Source organism: Danaus plexippus (genome assembly GCF_018135715.1).
Source record: "Danaus plexippus chromosome 3 unlocalized genomic scaffold, MEX_DaPlex mxdp_34, whole genome shotgun sequence".
Taxonomy (NCBI): Eukaryota; Metazoa; Arthropoda; class Insecta; order Lepidoptera; family Nymphalidae; genus Danaus; species Danaus plexippus.
Window position 1 is genome coordinate 2,229,554 of NW_026869846.1, and position 25,678 is coordinate 2,255,231.

The 25,678-nt window shown below is 31.8% G+C and overlaps 2 protein-coding genes across 4 annotated transcripts; both read left to right on the forward strand.

Annotated features, from left to right (window-relative positions):
• The first annotated feature begins 234 nt into the window (after window positions 1–234).
• LOC116766748 (PDZ domain-containing protein 8) lies at window positions 235–15,447 on the forward strand. Of its 2 annotated transcripts, XM_061527050.1 has the most exons (15): window positions 235–405; window positions 2,745–2,912; window positions 5,565–5,747; window positions 6,045–6,237; window positions 6,407–6,617; window positions 6,886–7,051; window positions 7,370–7,570; window positions 7,642–7,839; window positions 7,906–8,537; window positions 8,607–8,814; window positions 9,105–9,213; window positions 12,061–12,183; window positions 13,763–13,886; window positions 14,378–14,567; window positions 15,265–15,447. In XM_061527050.1, exons 2-15 carry the CDS (start codon window positions 2,760–2,762, stop codon window positions 15,421–15,423), a joined length of 2,850 nt encoding a protein of 949 aa, XP_061383034.1. In that variant the 5' UTR covers window positions 235–405; window positions 2,745–2,759; the 3' UTR covers window positions 15,424–15,447. The 2 variants fall into 2 exon arrangements, 1 of the variants encoding a protein (XP_061383034.1); XR_009753554.1 differs by lacking the exons at window positions 14,378–14,567; window positions 15,265–15,447 and adding an exon at window positions 12,442–12,520.
• Window positions 15,448–17,831: 2,384 nt separating this feature from the next.
• LOC116767726 (leucine-rich repeat-containing protein 40) lies at window positions 17,832–23,698 on the forward strand. Of its 2 annotated transcripts, none has more exons than XM_032658183.2 (4): window positions 17,832–18,161; window positions 21,698–21,841; window positions 22,010–22,177; window positions 22,387–23,698. In XM_032658183.2, the coding sequence occupies exons 1-4, from the start codon at window positions 18,002–18,004 to the stop codon at window positions 22,551–22,553; spliced, it is 639 nt and encodes a 212-aa protein (XP_032514074.1). In that variant the 5' UTR covers window positions 17,832–18,001; the 3' UTR covers window positions 22,554–23,698. The 2 variants fall into 2 exon arrangements, with proteins under 2 accessions (XP_032514074.1, XP_032514082.1); XM_032658191.2 differs by lacking the exon at window positions 17,832–18,161 and adding an exon at window positions 21,313–21,622.
• Window positions 23,699–25,678: the final 1,980 nt, after the last annotated feature.

A 25,678-nucleotide genomic window follows, 5' to 3' on the forward strand; every position in this document is an offset into this window, starting at 1 on the left:
AGCTTTTTTAACATGTAGGTATCTTAATTTACGATTAGTAAGAATATTTAAATTATAATATTCAAATAAGTATATTAAAAGATAGTCTGATTTGTTAACAAATAAAATTCTTTATACTGATAACTGGACCAATATCTTACGTGAACTTTGGTCCAATTGGCCAAGGTTGGCGCATGCTCACCATGGAGGTGTCTCGTAAAATATTTTCCAAGTGTCAGTGACGCAAAAGGTATCGCTTGCCACCGGTTTACCGGCAGGCGCTAAAATGCAATTATCGCTATAAACGCGTTATTATTGAATAAAGAGAGCAAAAGATAAATAGATTAAATAAAATTTTGTTGTCAATTGTTGTTTAGTGAGTATGTTTTAATATATAGAGGAGATTGTTTTAGGTAATTATCTAAGGTGAGTCCGTGCAACGAATGCTTGTTATTTTCCTGCATAACGTTTATATTTCACATGAGCTCGGTAGATGTAAAGAGCACCTTAGGGTCATTGCAAAAACGACATTTTTAACTTGTCACGACCATTAATGTGAGGGAACGGAAATGATTCACCAGTGCCAGCCGGTAGGATTGCTTTAAAAAAAGTACTTAAAACGAGCAAAGTGAATAATACACAGCACAGTTTTCCTCTTCAATTAATCAAAACCCCTGTCACTGTTGAAATATCTGATATTTGTCATTCTTTTATCTTAACTTTTATTATGATTTTATATTTAAAATACACATTTTTTAGAATACCTGTCGTATATGATATTCGGAAGATGGCTGGCATTTTTCGTTTGTAGCCTGTAAATAATATATAATAAAAAGAAACAAAGGAAGCAGGTATTGTTTAATCTATCGGGAAAAAAGATATTAAAGTACATATGTCTTAAAATAAATACACTCTGTTAGAAACATCAAAGGACAAACGTTTATGGACATTATAAATTAATAAAAATCATAATAATATTTCCATCAACAAATAATGAATATGAAATCATAGGACATAAAGAGCTTTATAAATTATGAAGGTAATATTGAGGGATCAATTATTCCAGTGGCGTTACACGTAATATATTATTTTACTACATTCTCCTATAATAACATACTCGTGTTCAATGTTTAAATGCGCTTGTGTTAAATGTAAAAGATAAATGTCCCTATAAATATAATTACAATGATTAAGGCTTATTGGATTCCATTACAATAGCATTGTATAGTAAGAATATATTTTTTGATAGAAATCTGAGACTTGTTTTGATCAATTCTTATAAAATTTATAATTTCAAAAATATCCTCAATGCCAGGAAGAAAATCTATCTAATTGTACTTTATAATTAAAATTAAAATAGTCTGATAATGTATTTATTAGTGGTGTCGAAGAAAAAAAACAATTAAGGCGTAGGTAAAAAGGCTGTGACATTTATATTATTATCAAAATGATTTCGAGGGATAGTTTGAAGATAAGTACCTATTATTATGATGCATACAAAGTTGTACGAATCACTAAACTACCAACTCATAAAAAAGTAATTAAAGTATAGCGTTTATGTGAAACAAGATTTCATAAATTGAAAACAACAGAACTGTGTAATGTTTTTACTGGGCCCTAAATACCTAACAACTTCCACAGGTGGCTGGGAGCTAACAATCATCACAACAATCGTAGCATTTCGGGTGCTTGTGGTCATTACTCATTAGTGGTCTTTCGAAAGCACTTGAATTTCCCTTACAAATTATACGATGCAATTGTTATCTAATGAATTTTTGATCATAAAGTTTTATATTTGTAAAATTAAAAGAATTAATATGTTTGCAGTTAATTGCTATTTTAGTGCATTGAAAAACATTAAACCGTGTTACATAATAGATACCAAAGCTTTAAAATAAATTATAGACTTTGGCAGCCATTGACGGAGAAATAATATGACTGTCACAATAACGAATAGGAGAGTATGAGAAATATTTTCTTATTTCGCCCTAAACAAAAAAATATTTTTATTGCAAAACCAAAACATAAAATCGTTCTGTAATCTTCATGGCTTTATGGATAGTAAAAAAATATTTTATTTTAATAGTCATATGTACTGACATGATTTAGATGAAGTAATTTAAAAACGTTATATTTAATTGTTGATTATAATTCCTCATTTATGACTATTATAATGCTCGGTATACCATATTACGTAGCATAAAATGTACAATTAATTTCATAATCATATTTTAAAGTGAAAATCTAAAATTCGGCTCAAATTAAAAACAATTACTTTTACGAAGGATGCATTTGCTGGTCCATAAATATGTCGCTTTGACGTCAAGTGTTTTTTATTCGTAAAAGCTCTCAAAGCCTTTGTAACCTTTGCTTTTAAACGCCTCATTATACACGAAGCGAGTGCCATGTTATGAACACTTACTTTAAAACGTTTGAATATGGTTTGAATACATTGTATCTAATTTTAAATATGTATAAAGCGAAAATATAATAAGTTAAAAATACATTAAGGATCTGCGCAATATATAAAATTTTGATGTAACAAGATAGGAAAAATCACATGTCGGCAATAGTGTTTGGAGGAAGCGTCCTTTATCTGTCTATTGTCTTAGATATAAATACTTCTGACTTAATCAGTAAATCACTTAATCAGCATAGGTATGTACCTATATACAAAGGTAAATCTTACCCTTTCGTTTAAACAATTAAAGGTTACTTAAATATGTACCTACATGTATAGTCTAATACCATAATTTATTTTGCAGTAATAATAATAAGCAATGCCGGATTGGACGTGGTTGGTCGCGGCGGCGCTGTTTGGAGCGTTCAGCGCACTTTCCGTGCCACTAGTGGTGGTACTTTACTTCATAAGACCCTTCGAGAAAAAACAACCCGTTGAAGAGGAATTCACCATACCTGTAACTTTACCTCCAGTGAGTTTTATATGACCTTAATAATCCGTTTTAATGGGAAGAGCTCTTCAACTGAAGTCTTAATTCATGACCTTTATATATGGATTTATAATACAAGAACACTTGCTATGTTTTCTTTCTATTGAGTAGCACATTTGCAAAAGTTTAATATATATTTGTTTAGCTCTAATACTTGTTTGAAATAACCGTCTCTAAACAATTAAACAAATGCAACTGCATTTCGAAAACCCTTCTTGGGACTGGTTAAAAAAAAGAAAGAATAAACAAGTATATATATTGTAAATGAAAATAGCTGAACGTAGTGTATTTGTATAATTTTCTGATATTATTTACTTGTAGATGGAATATCTAAAAAATTCTAGCAAATTACTCATTGCCAACAAAAGTTTTGGAGGGACAGCGTGTGATCCTAGTTTTATAGTGTGTAACGAATTTAACGCTCACATAAAAGGAACATAAAATAATATACTTTATCTCCTCGGCATTTAGTACACGGACTATAAAGAAAACATACTGAATACAGCCATATACTAAGACGAATCGTAGAATGACCCATTTTCTTCAGTCAAGAAAAAATTAATTTGCGAAATGTGAATGAATTTTCCGTACCTGTCTGAAAAATTTGAAAGAACGTTGATTTAATTAGTTGCTTTCATCTGTGCGGTATAACCTATAAAATCCACAGTCTAAATTTATTCTGGTTTCGTTACAGTAGTTCCTTTCCTGAGATATTAATAAATAATAAGTTAGTTGTGGTGTTTATATGTTACTACTAAGGTTGAAAGAATCGGCAGTTTAATTTCCTCCCGCCTTTCATTGTTTCACAAATCCATCTCCTTGGTTTTTTTTCCTTCCTTATTGCAAAAAGTTCCCATAGACACAATCCAATTAATACTATTGTTATCTAAGGTCAACGTTCGTCCCTATTCCTAACATTTCATTTATGTTTCTTCTCGGACAGCTTTGAAACCTTCACGGGAGCAAGAATAACGAACTATTATCAATTTTGCTCAATTAGCAAAAGATCTTTTGATTCCTCCATCTCAAAACATCTTAGTGGCACGCTCATTGTAGACAATCGTAATAGCTTGCGGACATTATTGGTCGAAATTAGCGGGTTATGCTACAGCTATAAAAACTTCACTAAAACGTTGTTACTAATACAGCGTTGATTTCTCAAAAATGTCTAAATTCTCATTTATTATTTTACCTGATGCAAATTATGTAAAGTTGCAAGATCTAATGCCTTTATTGTGCTTATTAGTCTAAGGTTTTGGTAACATCAAATTATTTTTATTACAGACGATAATAGTTTCGATGTAACATATAACATATCATGAAACTTCATGCCTCCAAGTGTGTCAGACAAAAAGGACCTGACAAATTGATAGACAGATCCAATAAAGGTTCTTTTCCAATTAAAGTATGAAAAGGAAGTTTATGAAAAAAAAAAATAGCACAAGTTTAACTGAAGCGTAGTACGTAATTAATCAATTTCTTTTTCGTCATTGATCACGGCATATCGTGTTCTGCCTACACGACATAACACCGCTTTCAAAATGAGATTTATCGGTAAATACTTATTTAATACAAGGACACTTTTTTACTTTTATGTTTTTTTTTTTCAAATTATTTTCATCTAATTCTCTTAATCACAAGCTGTACGCACATTTTAATAAATAATTGCCTTAAAAATCTTGTTACCAAAATATAAAATAAACGAAATAGAAATCCATCCATAAATAATGATTGTAAACAAAACATAAAATGTGTTGTCTTCACACAAGAGTCATTTCAATAATTCCCACTTATTTTTATTTGAAAGTCGTAAAAAATGCTTTCCAACAAATGTACTCCCGACTCACATAATGGCGTAAAATGAGAAGTGGCCGTAATTTAAATTCCTATGTGGTATAAAGTAAAAAATAAAAATGACAAATAATATTAGTATCATAATTTTAAAAGGAACGCGTTGGTATTGAAATAAATCTAATAAATATTGAAGAGAAAGGTGACTGTACGAGTGCTTGTTGTTTTTCACAGAGATTCTAAATAGTGGATGTTTATAAAACTAAAAGTGAAAATGTACATATCAAAATAACTTAGATTTTAATTTATTGCCAAGCTTTGTGTAGTTCCTGCGTGGTCATGGAACAGGGAACAGTATACAGAATATTAAATACGAAGCCATGTCACATGATCATATTTTATAGGTCTAGTTCACTTGTCTTTTTTAAAAACATATTATGCACTTTTTTCTGAAAACAATTTTATGGTCAATGAGAACGAAATCGCAGGTAGAATTTACATTGCTTACTTCAGTAAAAAAAGAATATAAATATGTTGAATAAAAGAAAATAGTGTTTTTTTATAATAATAAAAAACTTATGAAGCAAAACAAGATATTAACAAACACGAAACGGGAAGTCATTTTGAAGTAGAAAAAAATAATTCTTTAATTCTATAATTCGGGGTTCACAATTAGAACACGCAATTAGTCAAAAAAATATTTTATATTTCGTAGTGTTGAATGCTTATTTTAACTGTTACCATAATTAGGCGAATGTGTTGTTTCGCCTAATAATGTTCTATATTAAATATTTAATCAAATGAAAATATCTTAAAGGTTTCCCTTATATTTACTTTCAATAGGAAATTCTCAATGAGCTGACAAGAGGCGCGGGAAGTACACCTGAAGGTGCTTTGAACGCGATGCTGCAGTTCATCTTCCAGCAGAGTACAGCTGATACTCGATGGCTGAGGAGACGAATGGCCACTGAACTCTCTGAACTACTGGCTAAGACTTCATCGGGAAAGATATTTGAATCTCTAACGGTATCCAACCAGACCCATTATAATATATTACTTGGAGTATCTCATGTAATTCTCTTCTAATATCTACGCGAGACATTCATATTGGACTTTTCGATTCCATTGAAACAGTCTATAATTGATTTTTAAAATATTATTCTTCATACAATAATCGTTTTGATTTAAACCTGATCTAAAGGAGCACTTACCTTGGAGTTCATTTCTGTTATTTGCAATAAAATGCTCGTCTCATTGACAATATTTGGAAGCTTACTTCAGAATTATTTTTATATTTAAATTATCTATCTCCTACTTTATCAGCTTCGTTCGTTGGAAGTGGGAACAGAGTTTCCCAGCATCACAAACCTTCGTCTTGTAAATGGTGACCTTGAAGACGATGGTGCGAGGTTGCGATCTTTAGACTTGAAGTTTGACCTCGCGTACGACGGCAGCTTTAGAATAGAAGTAGACGCGATCATGTTACTAGGAAAAGTAGCTAACATTTCCATAACTGGTACGTTTTATTAGATTACTTTAAATAAATTTCATCTATAACTTGTAGTTAATTTAATATTTTTTTCCAAATTTAAGTTCATATTTTGAACCCAAAATTTTTGTTATGATTGTTGTTATACTAATTATAATAATAAGAATGTAATTATATAAAAATATTTTGTATTCAGTCGAAAGTATAAGTGGTAACGTCCGTGTAATGTTTCGTCGGACTCCTTACACGCATTGGGCACTGGCTTTCGAGGCTCCCCCGCGTTTAGAGCTTCGGGTCCGAGGACGATTCCAAGGAAGACAGCTCAAGCCGCGGTTGGCGGCGCTGGTCGCTGCCCACATACGACGCGCTGTCGCCCAAAGACACACACTCCCAAACTACAAAATACGGTAAAGTTTCACTGTAGTATCATAGATCGAAACTATTGTTTATTGCATGTTATTTTACATATTATATTTTTGCTTGTGATGGTAAAACTGTTTAATTGCTACGGTAACAAAAAGTGTTTTGAATTTTTTTGAGATGCGTAGTCTAAATGACTTCCTGCAGATTCAGAGATAGAAAAATCTTTTGAACAAAATTTTCATACCAAATAAGTTGGAACTTAGGATTATAATTTAGTATCTTTACTGAGAATTTTATATGAAATTCATTTAGATATAAGCCGTTCTTCCCAAAATCTGAGCCGGGCAGCGCTGACGGTGAAGACGGGCCAACTCCCCACGGTCGGCTGACTGTCAGACTGGTGGAAGTGACACGTTTACATTGGACTGGCAACAATGGAAATGTCCGCGCAGCGCTAGCTGTGGACTCGCATGGATGGGTAAACATTTAAATAAAATTGAGAAAGCTTGTTTAATTATGATATATAATTTTCGAATAGCAACATTAATAGTTAAATAAATATGACAGAGTGAAAAAAAAATTGTGAAATTGTGAGAAGAATCAGTGTATGTTATGAACATTTGTCTCATTAAATTTGTTACATTTTCGTATACATAAAGTATAGACAATTTCACGAAATAAGTAATTGGACATCCACTTTTATGCCTTTTCTTCTGCTAATCTATACATAACAATAATAAGATTAATTTAAATAAAATTTTTGAAAGAATAAACATTATTTTTGGTTAATGTTCAGGTTTCACTTCGACGCGGCGTGCTCGTTTTGGACATAGTACTACCAGCAGTCAGTGGTCCACTCGGTCTAGTCTGCTGTCAAGGGGTTGGAGCTGTGCTCGTCGATACAGTAGTACCAATGTCACCGGCATACAGAGCTGATCTACGCCGCGATGATGTTGTACTAGCCATTGATAACAAACCTGTCAACAACGTTGCACAGGTAAATATAGATATATAATTCCGATAGTTAGCTAATCTCACGACTTTTAATGACCATAGACATATTTGTAGGTTGGAAAACTTCTACGTTACGTAGAACGTCGTGCGGTGACGGTTCGCGTTAAACGAGGCGGTTTAGTGGGATCAACCAGGAGGGATGAGGAGCCTCGAAGACTTCGAACTAACTTCTCATTTAGACGAGTTTCTGAGGTCATGGAAGGTGTCCGTCTTCAAGGCATGAGAGCTACAGTCTCTAAAAATAACTTGACTGTAAGATAAATGGATTAGCATAAGTAAATATTAGTAACCTGATTTGAGAAAGACATTTTCTTTCAGGAAACCGAATCGCCTTCAAAGTCACCAGAACAAGCCAATGATACAGAAACTCCTGTAAAACAGAAAGCAGATCTGCCGCGACCCGTTTCCAAGGCGTCGGAAGCTATAGGACCTGCCAACTTTGGCTTGCGTAAACGTAGATGTTCTGTGGAAAATAAGTCCTCGGATAGTTCTGCAGGAAGTACGCCTCCAGCTTCTGGTGCTAGCACGCCTCTCCGCCAAGCTACTGCTATAAACAAAACAGTCAAACATCCAGATATACCTGTCATAAGGACGGACTCTTCGGAGTGTAAGATATCAGAGAGGGCGGAAACGGAAGAAGAGGAATTGTTCGAAACAGGTGGGCCGAGACAGAGTGAGCATGTGGAAATTTGTCAAATGTTTTGGACAAAGAATGTACAAATAAAACCTATCATTCCGTTCGATGAGGAAACAGAATTCAAATTAAACGAAAATCACAAATATCTCAACATAAACGTCTGGGCAACTGTGCCCGGTGAAAAGGACGAAGTGCTGTTAGGATATCTGAATATTCCTTTAGCGGCGTTGTTGAGCGAATGTCAGGACTCCACGGTTCCCCATCACATGAAGCGGTATCAGTTCTTGCCTCCGGACGTCGACATAAAGTTCAGGTTGGTAAGATCGGAGCTCATATAATATAATAACATTATAACTTACTGATCATGACCATGAATGTCCAGCAAAAGTCACAAGCTGTCATCCCATGCTGGTTTCGAGCCGTGTTTATGTTTCGGAGACGCGCTGGTCTGGTGGGAGTGGGAGGGCAGCTCTCCCCGCGCTCCCCGCCCTCGTCCCGCGCCTCCCCGGGCGCCACTTGCACGAACCACGCACGACTTCGTACGCACTCACTTCCACAGATCCACGCAATGTGACTTCTGCAACAAAAAGGTTATATATACGTTATCTTAAAATATATTTTTAATACCTTCTTAAAGCCAAAATTGACCTGAAGTGTTAAGCGTATAATTAAACTAAAACAGTATACAGTACAGATGGATAAACAATTTTTCAAAAATCTGCAAGACAATTGTGGCAAAAAGTTCCATAAAATGTAATACAGGAAGTCAAACCATCGATAACACATAAAAAATTGTTTCCTGTGACTGTATTACTTTAAAACACAGTATGTTTGATGGTATACGAAAATGTTAAATGTTACCATTTCATATCACTCTTAGATCTGGCTCAAAGATGCTATGCAGTGCCGTAACTGTGGGCTGTGTTGCCACAAGAAATGCGTCACAAAATGTCAGGAAACATCTCCCTGCGTTCCAAGACAAGACAAAGGTAACTTCGTTTTTGTACCCTGTAATAAGTGCAATTTATATTTTGTTTTCTTTACATTTGATAGCATTAGTTTTCTAATTCCAACTTCAAAGCTAAGATATTGACACAAATTTTATTATTTAAAATTATACACATTGTATAAAAAAAAAAAACAAACGAAAAATGTTGCCAGTTCGTATTTTCGAACTCGGCTGATAACAAAATATTAAAAATAATTTCTTTGAAAAATGCATAGCTATTAAAAGAATAGTTAACACTTACAGTAGAAATGTGACGAAATAATAAGATACTATTCCTTATCTTTGTAATAAAAATGTCAGATTAAATAGACCTAAATGTTATAATTTCCAGACTTCTGCAGAAGTTTTGGATGTAATCTTATTATCAATCTAATCTAAATTGTACAAAGTATTTCAACCTTACAAATAATATAAGGGTTCGTACATCGATTATATTAAAGATTATAAAATCCAAAGCATTCTATATATTTTACAGTGTTCGGAATCTCATTTTGTTATTTCGATTACATAATTTGTAATTCTTTAGAGATGTCGGGAAAAATAATAATAGATATGTAGAGAATTTAACAAAAATTAACCACAGCTATGCATTCGTGTAAGTATCTTGCTTGTTACGAATATATAATTTATTTATGTTGTAACAAAATATCCTGTTATTATCCTGGGAATCTGATTGTCAGCGTCGCAACTTTCTCATATGTCGTGTTGGGCAGCGTATACTCTTTGTTCAAAAAATCTTCCTTCTCGTTATTAATATAGTTATAGTATATATATATATATATATATATATATATATATATATATATATATTATATATATATATATATACGTGGACTCTGATATGAAATGCCTTGAACTTTTTCGTCAATAATGAGACCAACTTTCTTCTTCGCATTTCCACATTGTATCGAATGGTACATGTTAGGCTTTTCCTGTTCCTCATTCCGTTATCAACGTTAGTATGACGGTTCATGAAAGACTGTTCGTATGTAGTCTGTCGACTTAAACTTGGGGTAACCATACAGAATTCGAATCTAACTTCTGGGCTATCGAACCTCATTCTCTCTGTCAATCAAACTGTTGTGATCTCACCCGGTTTTGTGAAATATGTATTAGGTGTATGTATATATTTTGGACCGTCACTTCGGAACGGAGAGAATGAGTCCCAGAAATAAGATCGATTTTTTTATTTTTTCGTATAACCTCCGACCTCAAATTTATTTATTATACACTAAATTGAGCTTTCCGTTTTAATATATGTATATTGGACGATAAGGAGGTCTTGTGAAGTAGTTTGTTCTGCTATTACGTTTTGACAAGGAATTATTAAATATTGTTTAAAGCGACAGCGTCTTAATTATATGGATCGGTTTGTAAAAATGTTTTTTTATTCAACTAAAAATGCCCACATTTGAGGACACAAATACACTGAAAGTGATGTTGGCATTACTCAGCAGGAAGAAGTTTCGATCATTTTCTAAATAACATTGACCTTTGAAACTTTATGATGATAGAAATAGAACTCATATAAAATTAAGAAAATTATTACAAACATTATATTATTTTCTCCTCTCATCAGCTTTATTAAATATATGACTTTTAAATTTAAGAATGAAGAATTAAAAAAGAAACATACAGGACTTTAATAAACGTCATTGTGAGATCTTTATTTAAAATTGTTTATATATTTTGTTCCAAAAGTGCATGTTCTTGTATAAGCATTTGCCAAAACAGAAAGGGAAGAAAGAAACGAGGTTAATGAACTACAGAGTATTCTCTTTGAAAATGTTTTATAAGTGAACAATGAACTAGTTAAATGTGAATTATAACGATCGCATCGTTATATCTTTATTTTTGTAAAGAAATAAAATTTGCATGTAATATATTTTGTTTTTAATATCAGCTGTTATCGACACAAAGACTTCCTGTGGTAATTCACTTTCATCTTGTTTCTATATTTTTAGAGTTGCAATTTAAGCTCATATTTGTATATACTACGTTTTTTTTTAAATCAAATAATTATTTTCGAATTAGTTTTTTCATTCTTATTTTAAATTTGTTTACTATTAACTATGACAAAAAATAAAAAATAATCATAGCAAGAACGTGTCATGTATAAAGTTATTTGAAAGCTCATCTTTTTTAGATCAATAAAGCTGTCATAAATTAACAAAAAAGACAATTTCTCGTTTTTCATATATATATACATATCTAATATTTGATTTACAAAAAAAAAAATAATTAAAATTAACCGCCTGACGATCGTTTTTATTTATCGTTACATATTTTCTTATTAAAAAGCAATATTTCAGTACTTTTTCTTCGCATTATTGAAGAAACTGTTAACAAATCAATTAAAACATGATACAATATAATTGAGGCGTAATTGGCTATTCAATAGTCACTATGAAAAAACGGTTTATTGATTAGGTGCCTCACGCGCTGCTTAGCCAATGTACGAGTTATTTATTGCTAAACCAAGCTAATGTACTGAGGCTAAAATTTCAATACATATTTTAACAAAATTAATATGTGATACTCTACCGCGTATAAATCCACGACGAACCTATTTCAAGTGAGTTCGTTAGTGAGCTCGTAATATTTGTTGACCTTGATATTGCCGAATATTCTAAAGTCCATCAAATAAATTGAATAGTTAAGAATTTTCTGGTGTCCTAAGAGCAGAAATCCTTATAATTTATCAAGAAATTCCTTCAGTCTCTTAATTAAACGCAAAGCATTAAGGGTACAAACATACAAAAAAGTGGTATTGGTTATTAAATTGTCATTTTCATAATGTTAAGTAATACTATATTAATTCTTCTAGAACCATCCGGCATAGGATGTCCACCGCCAGAGCTCATAATGACCGAAGCAGACAACGTGGACCCGGATTCTGAGGAGGACGAAAAGTGTGAGAGGAAAGACTCGTTAGACGTTCAAGAAGACGGTAGGTATTGCTAAAGGAATTGGCGGAATAATAGAAAAAGATCGATATCGCATTTCACTTTGCTTTGTATACCGTAAGATCGTTGTTTAGCTTTAGACAGAGGAGTATTTTATAAAAATTTTAATGCTTCATTAAAGGTTGTACGTAGTTTATAATTTAAATTCAATGCACATTATTTAAATCCATTAGTATAATCTGTATACTTACATATAAAACCTATCACATTTATACTTTTGAATATCATTTTTTTTTGTACAGACGAACTCCTTGAATGCTGACGAAAGCGTTTTTAACACGACCGGACTCTCCTGACACGTAACGACACAAATATACTCAGGTTTTTGTTATTACTCAGTGTTTTACCAGATTTTACGTCGTGAAACAGTCTGAGATATTATGTGTTTAATATTTATGCCGATCTAGATTCCCCACTATAGTAGCCATGCTAGTTGGATGCCTATACTTTAAAGACAGACATGCGTTATCGTCAGTCATTTGAGATATTTTTTTGCAACTTATTTCGTAATAGTCCATTCTAGTTTTTGTTTATGGTTTATAAATGTCAGTGTGATAGAAATTTTGTTGTTTTAAATAATTCCATGTAGAACCTCCTTGGTAGAACCGAAAGGAACATTTTAAATATAGTAAGTAACATCGATATACGGTAGGTTGAACAAAACATTCTGTGTATTTGAGCAAATGAGTTTATTATAATTCATCTATTATTTATATGGTAGATGCTTAACGTTGTACAGGTAGTAGAAATGAATTTATTTATGTTATTCGTTATTAAATAATTTTAAATCTAATATGGCTTGCAAGTCTCGATTATGAAACTTTTGTTACTACAATTTCCTGATTTATTGAGCGCATCCAATTAAAATACTCATCTATTAATCAATTTTAACCTCACACCTACTTGGGTAATCCGTTATTTTCCCCCAATCTGCATTGAGAAATATCTTAATTTTTACAACTGTACGGAATATAATGAACGGTCTGATAAATTTTCAAGGATAATTATCGTATTGAGTAATTAGTAAACAATGCAATGCTCTTGAGCACTTATCTAAGATCTGGCTGAGGCCGTACTTGACTGTTCACAAAACTCTCACATGAAATTCAACTTTATTCGACTTACAATAGTATATACATTGGTATTATTATTACAATTTAACGTGTGGAATGCATGCAATATGTATTTGAAATGTTTGTACGTATATTGAATTTTTTTTACTTAATACGATCCAGCTTTACGAAGATCCCATGTTAAAATGTTTAACAAAAGAAAGGAGACCTTATGAAGGGAACTATTAACTATATATTTTTATATGAAAATCAATTGTGAACTTTATTAAGGATCAATGAATTTGGGAGTGAAGCTATGCATGAAAAAAATTTAGTGTATTGAGAAACGTGATTAAAATAAACATACACAGATACGCATGCACAAATTATTATAAATCCCTTTAAATCCGGAACATGCATATTAGATTAGACCAAAACCAGATTATATCCCGTATTCAGTCATATAATATAATAACTAAAACGAATGAGTGATTTTAAGTTATTTGTAAAGGCGGTGGTCCAATGAGTGCGCTGGTGGCTGGTCTTCGACGAGCTGGTTCCGCGCACTCCTTGTCCGCGCCACGGAACAATGCTTCATCACGATCTTTACCACCATCTCCAAGTCACACACCCAGGTAAAAAAAAGCAGACAAAGAAATTAATTGATCAGGCGAGCATTAGGTTTAATCTTTTTACAAAATATAGGAATTATGCTTTATGGACGTTACTTACAAAAAAAGTTACAGCTGTTTCGTGAGAAAACCTAATAACTGACGTAATGAGTTACATAGAATGCTTCATTTGCCGATTCTAGATACAACATCATAGCTTACTCTGCAAAACAACCGAGACATGATATTTTCTATTTAAAACTTAATTTAAATATTTAATACATTATAATGATAATATTATATTAACGACGTACATGAAACTAATAAAGTCCAGTCCTGCAAGCAATTTAAACCAACATCATAATTTTATTTTGACAATACATATTTCAAAACTTAGCACACTTAAGGAATAGTTAAATTCTTCTTTTCTATAGCAAAACCTTTCCATAAACAATCCTCAATTAAATTAAACAGATGTCAGGAAATCCAAAGAAATATATGAAATACATCCACAGAAAACAGTCTTTAGAGTCGGCCAACCCGTTTGCTGGTTGCGGAGCGACGTGGTTGTCCCGCGGCGGAGTGACCGCTATGTTACAACCAGCGCTCCGCAGTGCTCTGCCCCCCGACGCGTTGCTGGCCGCTGCTCGGGACTCCGCACCAGACCTCGCGGCCCGACTCACGCCCACGCAAATACATGAGATGGTACGTAAAATGATAATGCTTGTCATGTAATTTTTTCTTTATTTTGCACTTTCACAATGGGTATGGAATATTCCGCCAATGTATTTTTACTTCTATTTATATATGTACAGGAAAACTGATAATAATATCATATTATAAACGGTTATATCAGAAGAAAGAGATAGACTTATAGAGAAAAAGAAATGTTATACAATAAATAATAAAACAAACAAAAATAGCTTGAAATGTAATTAATGTAGGGTAGTAATAAAAAATTTCAGAATTCAAATTCGTTCCATTATAACGTATTCTGCCAGAGGTTTCAAACATGTTCATGCACTGATTGTAAAATTTAAAATTTGTGACAAAAGTCGTTTGGTCATCTGTTAATAATGGGAGAAACGATGTATTACTTTCTATATTATCAGTTTCTCAATTTATATACACCCCTTGAATATGTCAATAAATTCACTCTTTTTTACTCTATATTTTCTATTACAATGAAGAGTGGAATACAAAGGGTTATACATAACCATTAGCAACCAATTACAAATAGTAACAATGTTCTCCGCAAATGTATGTATCATTAATAATTAATTGATATATATTAAGAGTAGTTGATAATTTGTAGTATAGATGATATACATATGGATGTGGCTAAATGTAACAGCCAATCACGTTAATTCACTAATGATATGATAAGACAATATATCATCAGTTACAAGCTGTCCGCGAGGAGTTGTCCGCGATGGACACGTGCGAGGAGGGTCCCGACGGCGGCGAGGGTCGAGCCTGCGCCCTCACTGCTCTCATGCTGCACTGCTGTGCCGCGGCACAAGTCGCACAGCAACGTGCGGCTGAACAACTCAACACTTGATGTTAATAAACGTATTCGTCTTTATGATGACTTTTATTCAGAAAAAATAACACTCAGTACTATGTACATATATATATATATATATAATATATCGCACTCCAACTCTTCGTGTTATACTGAAATATATAATGCACGATAAGAATTCAAACATAAACATTTTAAAAGCAATTGTGTCTGATATTCCTAAATAGATAGCTATTAGATAAATACCATCTACATAGAAACTAATATTTTTTTAAGGAAAATTTGATAAATAAACATGTTTGTTCGCTCTAGACACGACAATACCAGTTTATAAATACTGTACCAAATAGCTATCATAGCAATCATAATAAATAAGGTTTATAGCTAGGACTTCAGCTAGTGATCCGATTTGAACGTTGTCTAACCAAAATATGTTTTGAATTAATTTCAATCCTCATAACAGTTAATAAAGCTCTTTTTCTTTTGTTCTCATGATGATATATGTATAACCGAAGACAATTTTGAACTGCGTCGTATATGCGTTTAGAGAGTATATTGGAAGTTTTCCAAAATCTCCTGAAATAGCACAAAGGATCGACCTCACTGATGAAAAAAACTTCTGCGAAACATCTGTATGGCGGAAAATTTGGTGCGTCATTAACAAAGTGCTCGGTCACGGAGAAACGTTCACAACGGAAATAAAACATGCCACAACTAAACAATATTGTTGCAAAGCTACAAACAAAACTCTAATAGAACGTGTGTAATTATAAATATTCCCTTATAATAGCTTTTTGTGAAATTATCATATAAGTTTTTAAATAAAAACTCCCCGACACGCGTTTGAAACAAATAAATTATGTTTATCTTTAATCTAGTAGCGTTGATAATGAAACAATCGTTTAATAAAAATCTCGAACCATAATTAAAAAACATAGGAATAATACAATTATCCGTAAACTTGTATTATATTTTAGGCTATTACAGTAGTAATTATCGTGAGTAACGTTCGGCTTTCACGAAGATTGAGCCAAAATTTCAAAATGTTGTAAACATTCGTCGTGCTTCTGAACAATGTCGAAACGACAGCACATACTTTATTTCCTTAATAAATACGTTTCTAAGTGGGTCACGAGAAGGGGTAGATACTTTCATAGATACAAGGTTATCTTTTGTTACTGTAATCAAATCAAATTTTAATGTTTTTTATGCAAATATTTATTAACAAAGGTTTTTGAAATGAATATCCTGTGTAGACGTTAAATGTGCACAACATGAATGACAAGTTACAACGGCGTAAGGTAGTTTTATATTCTTTATAACTTGCCTTCTATCTCACCGCAAGTTATTGATTTTAAATAATTTTAATAAGAAATCAATCATTTGCATTGTTTTACGTATTATTAAACACTAAATAAATTATATATCTATAATTAAATGTTTTTCCTGTTTATTTTGATATAATAAATAGATTTTAATCAGGGCACGGGACTTGGGAATGATTTTGGCTCGTGTTCAAGGTTATTGAGTATGAAAATCTGCGTCTCTGTTTGGCCAACCGTTGAAAACACTCCGTTCAACGGACGCCTGATCAACGTCAAAGTCTACTGACGCAAGTCATGTGCTTTTATTTATACAACAAACTGACAATAAAGGATTATATTTTTAATAAGTTTTATATATCCGAATTGCAGAAAAATGCTTTCTTGAACTTAGCAGTTGCAAATAACATTGAGAAATTATGATGCAATTATAGAAATTAGTTGCCGACACGAAAGTGTAATTGAATGATGGAATGTTTAAAAGAATAATATTTTTACAAGGTCGCAAATGATATTAAGACTTCATGTAGGTAAAGTAATTTATTAAAGTAACCAAAACATGTTTGCCAAACACCAACCCAGTTTTAAAATAACGTCAGAGAATAAAATCGCATTTTCTATATAACGTGTATTTGTAATTTACAACCTTCTTTTTAATATATTAGGAAGCTACTATAGAATTAAACAATTTTTGAATGCAAATTTCGCAATGAATTACGACAATGGTCCGTATCCACATGATGGAGCACTGTGAATTGGGCTGGAAATTATTATTCGACTGACCAACTCATCCTTTTATAATGACCACATTTAAAAATGAATAGAATTTTGAAGCAATTTATCATCTTTTGTAATCCAACTGTTTTAAATACCCTTGTTGGAATCAGAATCCATAATACACAATTTTAAATAAAAAGGAAAGCTTTGTTTATCAGAAAGTACAACCATAAATCCTGTCAACCATTTATTTTCCACGTGCTTCCGTAAGAAAAGCAATCTTTCGTCAACTGCGCAGTCGGTGCGAGCGAGAGACGTGTTTGTTGTTGTTGCCGTCTCGTTCACTCGCCATGCTTCTTTGTTGTGGCGACGATATAAAGGCTGGCCGAGACCGCGGTGTGCAAATTTTCAAGTGTCGCCGTCCACCCAGGCGCTTTTGCGTTTCGGAGCGGATTTTGAAATATAATAAAATATATATAATATAAAAAAAACAAGTGCACTTACTGGAAGCTGAAACACGGTCGTGAAATACAGTGATCACTGAACTTAGGAGTGCAGTGAATAAAAGTGCAGTGATGAGGCCTCCCACGGAATATGATAACTCGAGGTTGCCAGCTGAAGCTGAGGAAGGAGATCCTAGAGCACCAGCGATGATGATTTGTGCTAGATTAGCTGGAAGAGCCATTATCAGGGTTGTCGGAAGATGTGAAGACGCACAAGAGAATAGAGAATTAGGTTCGTATTTGTTCATTATTCATTGTTAAAAATAAAATACACAATAATTTGGGTAATTTATTTTCATTGCAATAACATTTTTATTTACAATATAAACTACCCAACTATTCAATTTACTTTTAAGTTAAATAGTTTTCACAGAAAATTTAATAAATTCACTGCTGCTCTGTATTTGCGGGCTTAGTAGGTTCATTATAAAACACGGTTATAGTTCTAACAAATCATAGTGATCCACTTTAAACACCACCTAAAAATGGCTATCTTATCATTGTAAATGCGTAGTTATAATTGAACCAAGATAAACATAAACAAAGACAATAATATTAATGTTAAGGTAATTGTCAAAAAACGGAACACAGGATAAATAATATTTTAAACACATACACAATAAAAATATTTTATAAAATGTATATAAAACTTTTGTTAAAAAAAAAAGTATATATTTTTTTTTTATCTCTTACAATATTTGAATTTTGAATGATAAATTTAATAATCTTTTCGACAACATAATGATATACAAAACTATGTTATTGATAACATCAAATATGTTCCATGAAATGTCGTTAGGTACACGATCACTAATAATCATATAATCAGCATTCAATAGAAAACTAGCTTATTTTCTTACCAACAGTTCTAAAATCAATTAATTATTTAGTATATTATATATTTTATTAACTTATTATTCTATCTTAGTAGGTATATAAATAGAGTTAAATTACAAGGTAGCATCTGTCAAGGCGCAGTTCCTTAAAAGCTTTGCAAAAGGAAACTAACCAACATGACTAAGCGTAAATGTCTTCGGTGAATACAACGATATAGGTAATATATATGATAACTTTTTTAATAAATAAACTAGCAATTTTATTAAACTTTTCCTTAACATTCATCCTTTACTTCTGAATTGAATAAATTAAGAAATATAAATGTAGATTTATAGAAACTAAGAGTGATCTGAAGATATTAAAAAAAAAAAACTAAAATATTATTAAATTTTTAATATATAATAATAATAAAAGTGTTTGACAGAAACTTATTAAAAAATTCTGTTACTTAAGACTATATATCATTCGTTTTTATAATGATACAAAAGACTTTTTCAATATAGCTATTATATGAAAGGTTTGAATACTTATTACGCCTGTTAGCTTTATTAGAAATGTTTAAAAATATCTTGTGGACCAAATTATATCCACCACGGTTATGTAAAGTATAAATTATACATGGATTTTAGAAAAATGTGGCAACTCGTGCATATTACATATTTAATTTGTTTGATGATGAAAACACAGAATATTACAACATTATGTTTACCATAACATTACTTCACACGATCGTATTATATGAGTAGCGAATTTGTTAAGATTTCGTTATTATATGTAGATTGAAAGTCTTGCGAGTGGTTCCACAACATCTGAGTCATGAAGAAATTAAATCTTTATTACTATGGTTTTCCCTTTTGAGACTCATAAGAGTGACTAATATTCAAATATCGTGTCATTGACCTTAACACTTGATATACTTTCTAAATATTGGTTCTGTTCACAAACATTATGAAAAAAAATCGGGAGTTTTATATTATAATTACTTACGTAATTATTTTTTTTATATTACTTATACGTAATTAGTAAATTATAATTTATGATAACATATTGTATTGTGTAAGATATTTTTTTATGACATAAGTGCTTCTAATGAGAATAAAATTAGTCCGACTTCCTCATTTTGCGCCATAATGACTGTTAACAGCGACAATCACGTAACGACGACTTTCCACCAGCTTTTGCTTTTGTCAGTTACTAGTTAGCTCATAATTAGTGGACCACAAGAAAATTCATCTGGGAAATGTTATAGAAAAAGCTTAAATCTTCCGGTCATTTGACCATCTATACTACAAGTACGATTGCTTTCGAGTTGTGAAAGCAACAAGTGTTTCTCTTTCATTCATCTTTCGCAAACTTCACGAAGATATCGCGTACTTACCTACCAATTGTGAAACAGTAGTCTGTGCGAGGTCAGTTCGTCACATTTTTATTAATGTCTTTGTTTGAGATATTGAAATGTTTAAATTTATTCACACTAAAAAGTTATCATCAATGTTTCTAATTAGTCTTCGACATTACTTACGTATTATGTAGGTTCTGTTAAATTTTAGGCAATACTCGATTCTGCTCCTCAAGGTACTCTTGTGCAATAAATGCAAAGGAACTTAGGGATTTCGATTGCGTGAGCGTAATTGTAAAAAATATATAATTTATCCTTGGCATTAATTTTTTTATTTTGATTAAATAAATATTACTATCCGTATAATATAGAGTAGGTATCTATTATTGTCAAATACAATTGCAGTTTGAATAAATATTTAATGTATTTTTAAGCAAACTAATTGGCTACGAGCTAAAGATTTTTAGTTTTCCTCATACCACATAACATCCATATCGACTCCCGGAAGACAAAGTTAGCACAATGAATGTACTAACACGCGGAAGGCGTTCAATCACTTGGATTTATTACGTGTTCGAATCGAATATGCCTCGTTACTCGATACATGTGTTTAAACTGTGACGGCTCGATATAGAACATCACTATTCACTAGTAAGGAATTAGTCACAAACATGAAATGTACTGACTTTAGTTGACGACAGAGAACGAGTTGGCCTTACGGCTTACCAACTTATTTTATTCCATATAAAGCTAAACTGAGGTCACTTGTCTATTTAACTTCCTTATTTAAAAAATGTGTGAAAGAAATATATTTGTAACATTATACGAACTGAGAAGATTAAAATAAAATGATAAAATGTCAATAGATAGTTCATAACATTACTTTGCTGATAGGTTTTTAAATAAAAAAAAAATACATTTTAGAATTATCCTATTAGTGGAATAGATAAATAATAATAATTAAATGATTTGTGTCAGTGAACTAAAACCCAACGGCTTAAAAGACTCTGTGTCACATACATATAAAGCTTATTTAACTACACATTTTTTTTGGTAAATTTTAAAAGTTGTCACTTTTGACAATTATAAAAATATTGTTATTCTTATTATGTAAACACGGTGATAATGCAATGTTTAGTATAAGGCCGTTAATTAATTATTCTTTGTTAGTTAGTTAAAGTTAGATATTTTAAAAAGTTTAATTTTATATATTTACCATTTACATGTCACCACTATAATCATAGAACACTAAAACGTGTAGATATTTTATATTAGAATCGCTTCTCTTATAACTTCGTAGTATATACGCTCCAACCTATAAATAGACTCATTTTGGACTGTGCGGGCTGTGAAGCAAGACTAAAATTATATGTACAAATTCTACGATTTCTTTACCATTTCAAAGTTTTAACTTGCACATTTTTTTATATTTTAAAAATCAACATTAAAAAAAATGGCCCTCGCGGTGACAAAAGTGATTTTAAGATGTGAAAATGCACAAGAAACTCAAGAATTAGGTAACGATCTAACCTAATGGCTGTGAACAGTACATCTTATTAGTAAGGGTTTTATAATATACATACATGTTTCAGATTTATCAGAGTGCCAGCTAATGCAGGTTCCAGACGCGGTATATCACCTGATGCGACACACAGAACTCAAAAGCTGTGATCTCAGTGGCAATGTCATTACAAAAATTCCACCTAAATTTACAGTTAAATTTAGTTTAATTACAGGTAAGAATGCATGTCATTACATCTTCAGTTTTCTTTCCTAGTACTTAGAATTATGTGCTTTTACCTTAATTAAGTGTCAATATACTCTATGTTCATACAATTAAAATTATTGTGTATTATTGCTTTGTTGTCTATCATACTATAGTTTTCTCTTATATTCTTTTCCAGATCTAAACTTATCTAACAACCAAATGGGAAGGTTACCAGATGAAATGTGTACACTGGCCTGCCTGCAGCGGCTCGACATTTCACACAACACATTTGTGGCTCTCCCACCTATTGCCTTTCAATGCCCCAGTCTGCACACCTTATTAGCACACCACAATCAAATTATTGGTACTTGACTTTTTATTTTTTTGTAAAGGTAAATTTTTTACAGACAAATTATTAATTGAATTCTATTGTATAGACTATAGACAATAGCTATATACAAATAAATACAACATTTTAAAAATTCCTCGATCATTAGTATATTAAATGTTATTTTGGTTACATGAAATGAAAAATGTAACATTTTGTTAACCACTTCATTTTGAACTTCACAGAAGTGGATGTCGACAGATTAGCCAGATCTCGTGCTTTGGAGTATGTTGACCTCAGTGAAAATCCCATACCTCCTAGAACCTATGAAGAATTGAAGCAGCTTACAAGACCAACAATATCCATTTCTGAAAGGGGAAAGGAAGATTGGGAGGAAGATCTTATACTATAAGCAATTGTACAAGACTAAGTATAATAGGTTACCATAAGTATTAAGACTGTTGCTGCACCTATATTGGGGGTAAATATTAATGGTCCTAACTTAACTGTGATGAAGCCTTGTACAGGTCATTATTTACCTACATTAAAAATGGATGAGATCTTAGAGATTATATGATTTATATATAGCCTCATCAAGAATAAATAATTAATGCTCAAGAATTTTTATATACATAAATAATTTTGAACGATTAATTGGAAATGGTTTTTTTATTACTTTTATACATAACTGTGAATGTTACAGGACATTAATCAATATTAATAATTTTGATTGATATACAAGTAAAGAATAGAATAATATTAACGTAAATATTTTTTAATACTAGTCCATTACTATAATTAGTCTAATGTGTTTGCCACAACCTAACATTCTAACGTTGACATAGGAATTATTGTATCTTTAAAAATATAGATATGTGTATACTTTTTGTACTTTTATTATATTTTTTATTTAAATAGTTAAGTTATAGTTTTCTATTGTAGTGCTTTAGTTTTTTTTTTTTCAAGATTATTTGCAAATAATTATTTTCTTATTTTGTATATTTTGAACTCTGAATTTGTCTATGAAATATAAAAGATGATTTTTTGTAACATATCTTGAGTTCAACTACTTAATTCGATTTCGGAGAGCTTTAGTAAAGCAAATTATCAAAATAAAATTTATGTTACGATAAAAAACAGCAAAATATAATAAATATATTTAAAATTTTTCTTTTAATTTAAATTCCTTTAAGTTTTTTTTAAGTAAGAGCAATAATGGAGCACATTGATACTATCAACCTTTTTAAATGTCAAATTAAAAAAAATATTGTTATTTATTAGAATGTCGAACTATTTAAAATATACCAACTTAAAAAGAAGGATTACATTTTTATTCTGTGTGTGTATTCACAATATGGGTATTTTGAAGTTTTCGTTCTGTTCTGGAGTTAATCATAACTTGATAAATTCTCTAGAATGAAATGAAATGTAATGTCTAAGCGTTTTCTAAAATGTATGATTGCTGTGTCTAAAGGAGGAGCATAAAAAAGTTTTTTTTTGCTTCAAAACTAAAAATTTGTATGAAAAATTAATATCAATTACATATTTTACACTATTTGGAAGACTTTATTTTTTTTTTCACAGCTTATTTTACAATATCGAAACGTTTCATTCCTGAACTAGAAGCGGTGTTGATATGTTTATACTTAATTTATTTCAATTTTAGAAGCTAGAATGGGTAACATATTATTGAATCTATCAAGTTCCAAGTAGACTTTCTACATTTTCGCCAACTACTTCCTCTAGTTTAGTGCTTTGATGGAAATCAAACTGTTGTAAAGCCAAGTATAAACAATTACTTATTAGGTATATAATTTTTTTACTTTCGACTTGACTGTAGCTGTTAGCCTTAATGGTTTTGACAGCGTCACCAGGAGGGGTGGGTGGCCCGATGGGACCTACCCGTTAAATACGGGCCTGAAAGGCCTCGGGGGGGTCCGCCTGTTCAGACGGTGCCTCTAAGAAGCCGGACCTCGGCTTAGGATGTCGTTGAAGTTGGGATGGCATTGGGTGATGGACTTCATGACACCTTCGACAGTAGAACGCCGGAGCGACGTGTATGTATCGTCACCTCATCTTCGGCGGCGAAGGGTGTGTGTTGGTGTTGTTATTGTTTGTACTGGCGGCATTCATGTCTGTGGTGTCGTTTGTTGTTATTGTCATCGGGGTCAATAGGATGCCTTTTACCTATTGATAGATATATAAGTAGGTCTACCTATTAAAATAAAATAACAATATGTGATCCAATTTTATCTTAATATGGCTAAAGAAAATACTTAGAGCATATGATTATATTTACTACCGTGTGCTTCATTAAGGTCCGGTAGTCATTCGTCACCTTAATCAACAACAGATATTAGAAATAAGTTGGTTTTCTGAACCTTAATCCTTAGTTATCACCCTAGACTTGCCCGAATACTTTTACCGCATTCGCCAGTCCAGTTTGAGATAATGTTCAGGGTTGAGTTCATTACTGCTACCGCTAGATGACACTCACGACATCAGGTTGCTTATAAAGCTGCAAGTCATAGACGTGCGGATGGTATTCCGTATTGTCAATATTCAATAGATGGAATGGAGCTAAAAAAAATGAGGATACATTATACTACCCTGAGAAACGCTAAAAACTATATTGGACTAAAGTGAGTGACCATAATCAGAACAACCTGTTGGCGTCTTTGGAGATGTCACCACATTATAATGGTAATTTACAGTAGCATATGTCATCAAGCATCAATAAAAGAATTGCTGAAGTTGATCGAAATGTGATTGGTCACTCGGTGGTCTTCAATACCTTGTGTGATATCCTCCGTAACCTTTAATCAAGGCATTGTTATGCTATGTCAGGGTTTAAAATCTGATTCCAATGCCTAACCAAGATTATTTACTGTAAATGATTGTAAAAAAAAATTGTGAACAAATTAATATTATTAGATAATCTTCAATATGAAGGTAACATTGAGATTGGAAGATATAGTGGGAAAATTTCACTAATTCAAGGAAAATTTTATAATAATTGGGCTGTATACGGTGCTGTATGGTATATTATATCACGTTACTCCATATACCGTCGTTAGTAATCACCTTAGATATTATGGCTAATAAACGTTTTTACGTCGTATTTAACAGGAGATAAGGAGTGAAAAGTTAAGGTTTTCGGTTTAGGAAGAATGTTAATAAAATAAAGTATATTTATTTCAATTTGGTAACTGTTAGGTTAAAGTCAATTAGTAACAGCATATTGTATAAAACATGTAAAACCTACAATAGGTGAAGAAGTAAGATATTTAGGAAATATATATCTTTCAAAACTAAGTTTTTAACGTCTTACGACAAAAGTTACAACGTTTAATACTACATATTATTATCAGTTGTTAAAAAAAGTATTTAGTAAAACCTATGATATAATATGTTACTGGACAACGACAAAATTGACATTTTCATCGTTTTTTTTTGGATATTTTGGCATTTCTTCTTATGTAACAAATTATAAAATCATATTTATTTGATAACGACTTTATTCTTCTGCTATTATTT

Bases quoted from the DNA above. Each gene is read 5' to 3' on its own strand.
- LOC116767726 (XM_032658183.2), top strand. From the start codon at position 18,002: ATGAGGCCTCCCACGGAATATGATAACTCGAGGTTGCCAGCTGAAGCT. The intron at 18,162-21,697 runs GTTCGTATTTGT...TACATGTTTCAG, and splicing joins ACAAGAGAATAGAGAATTAG to ATTTATCAGAGTGCCAGCTA. The intron at 21,842-22,009 runs GTAAGAATGCAT...ATTCTTTTCCAG, and splicing joins TAAATTTAGTTTAATTACAG to ATCTAAACTTATCTAACAAC.
- LOC116766748 (XM_061527050.1), top strand. From the start codon at position 2,760: ATGCCGGATTGGACGTGGTTGGTCGCGGCGGCGCTGTTTGGAGCGTTC. The intron at 8,538-8,606 runs GTTGGTAAGATC...ATGAATGTCCAG, and splicing joins GACGTCGACATAAAGTTCAG to CAAAAGTCACAAGCTGTCAT. The intron at 13,887-14,377 runs GTAAAAAAAAGC...ATACATCCACAG, and splicing joins TCTCCAAGTCACACACCCAG to AAAACAGTCTTTAGAGTCGG.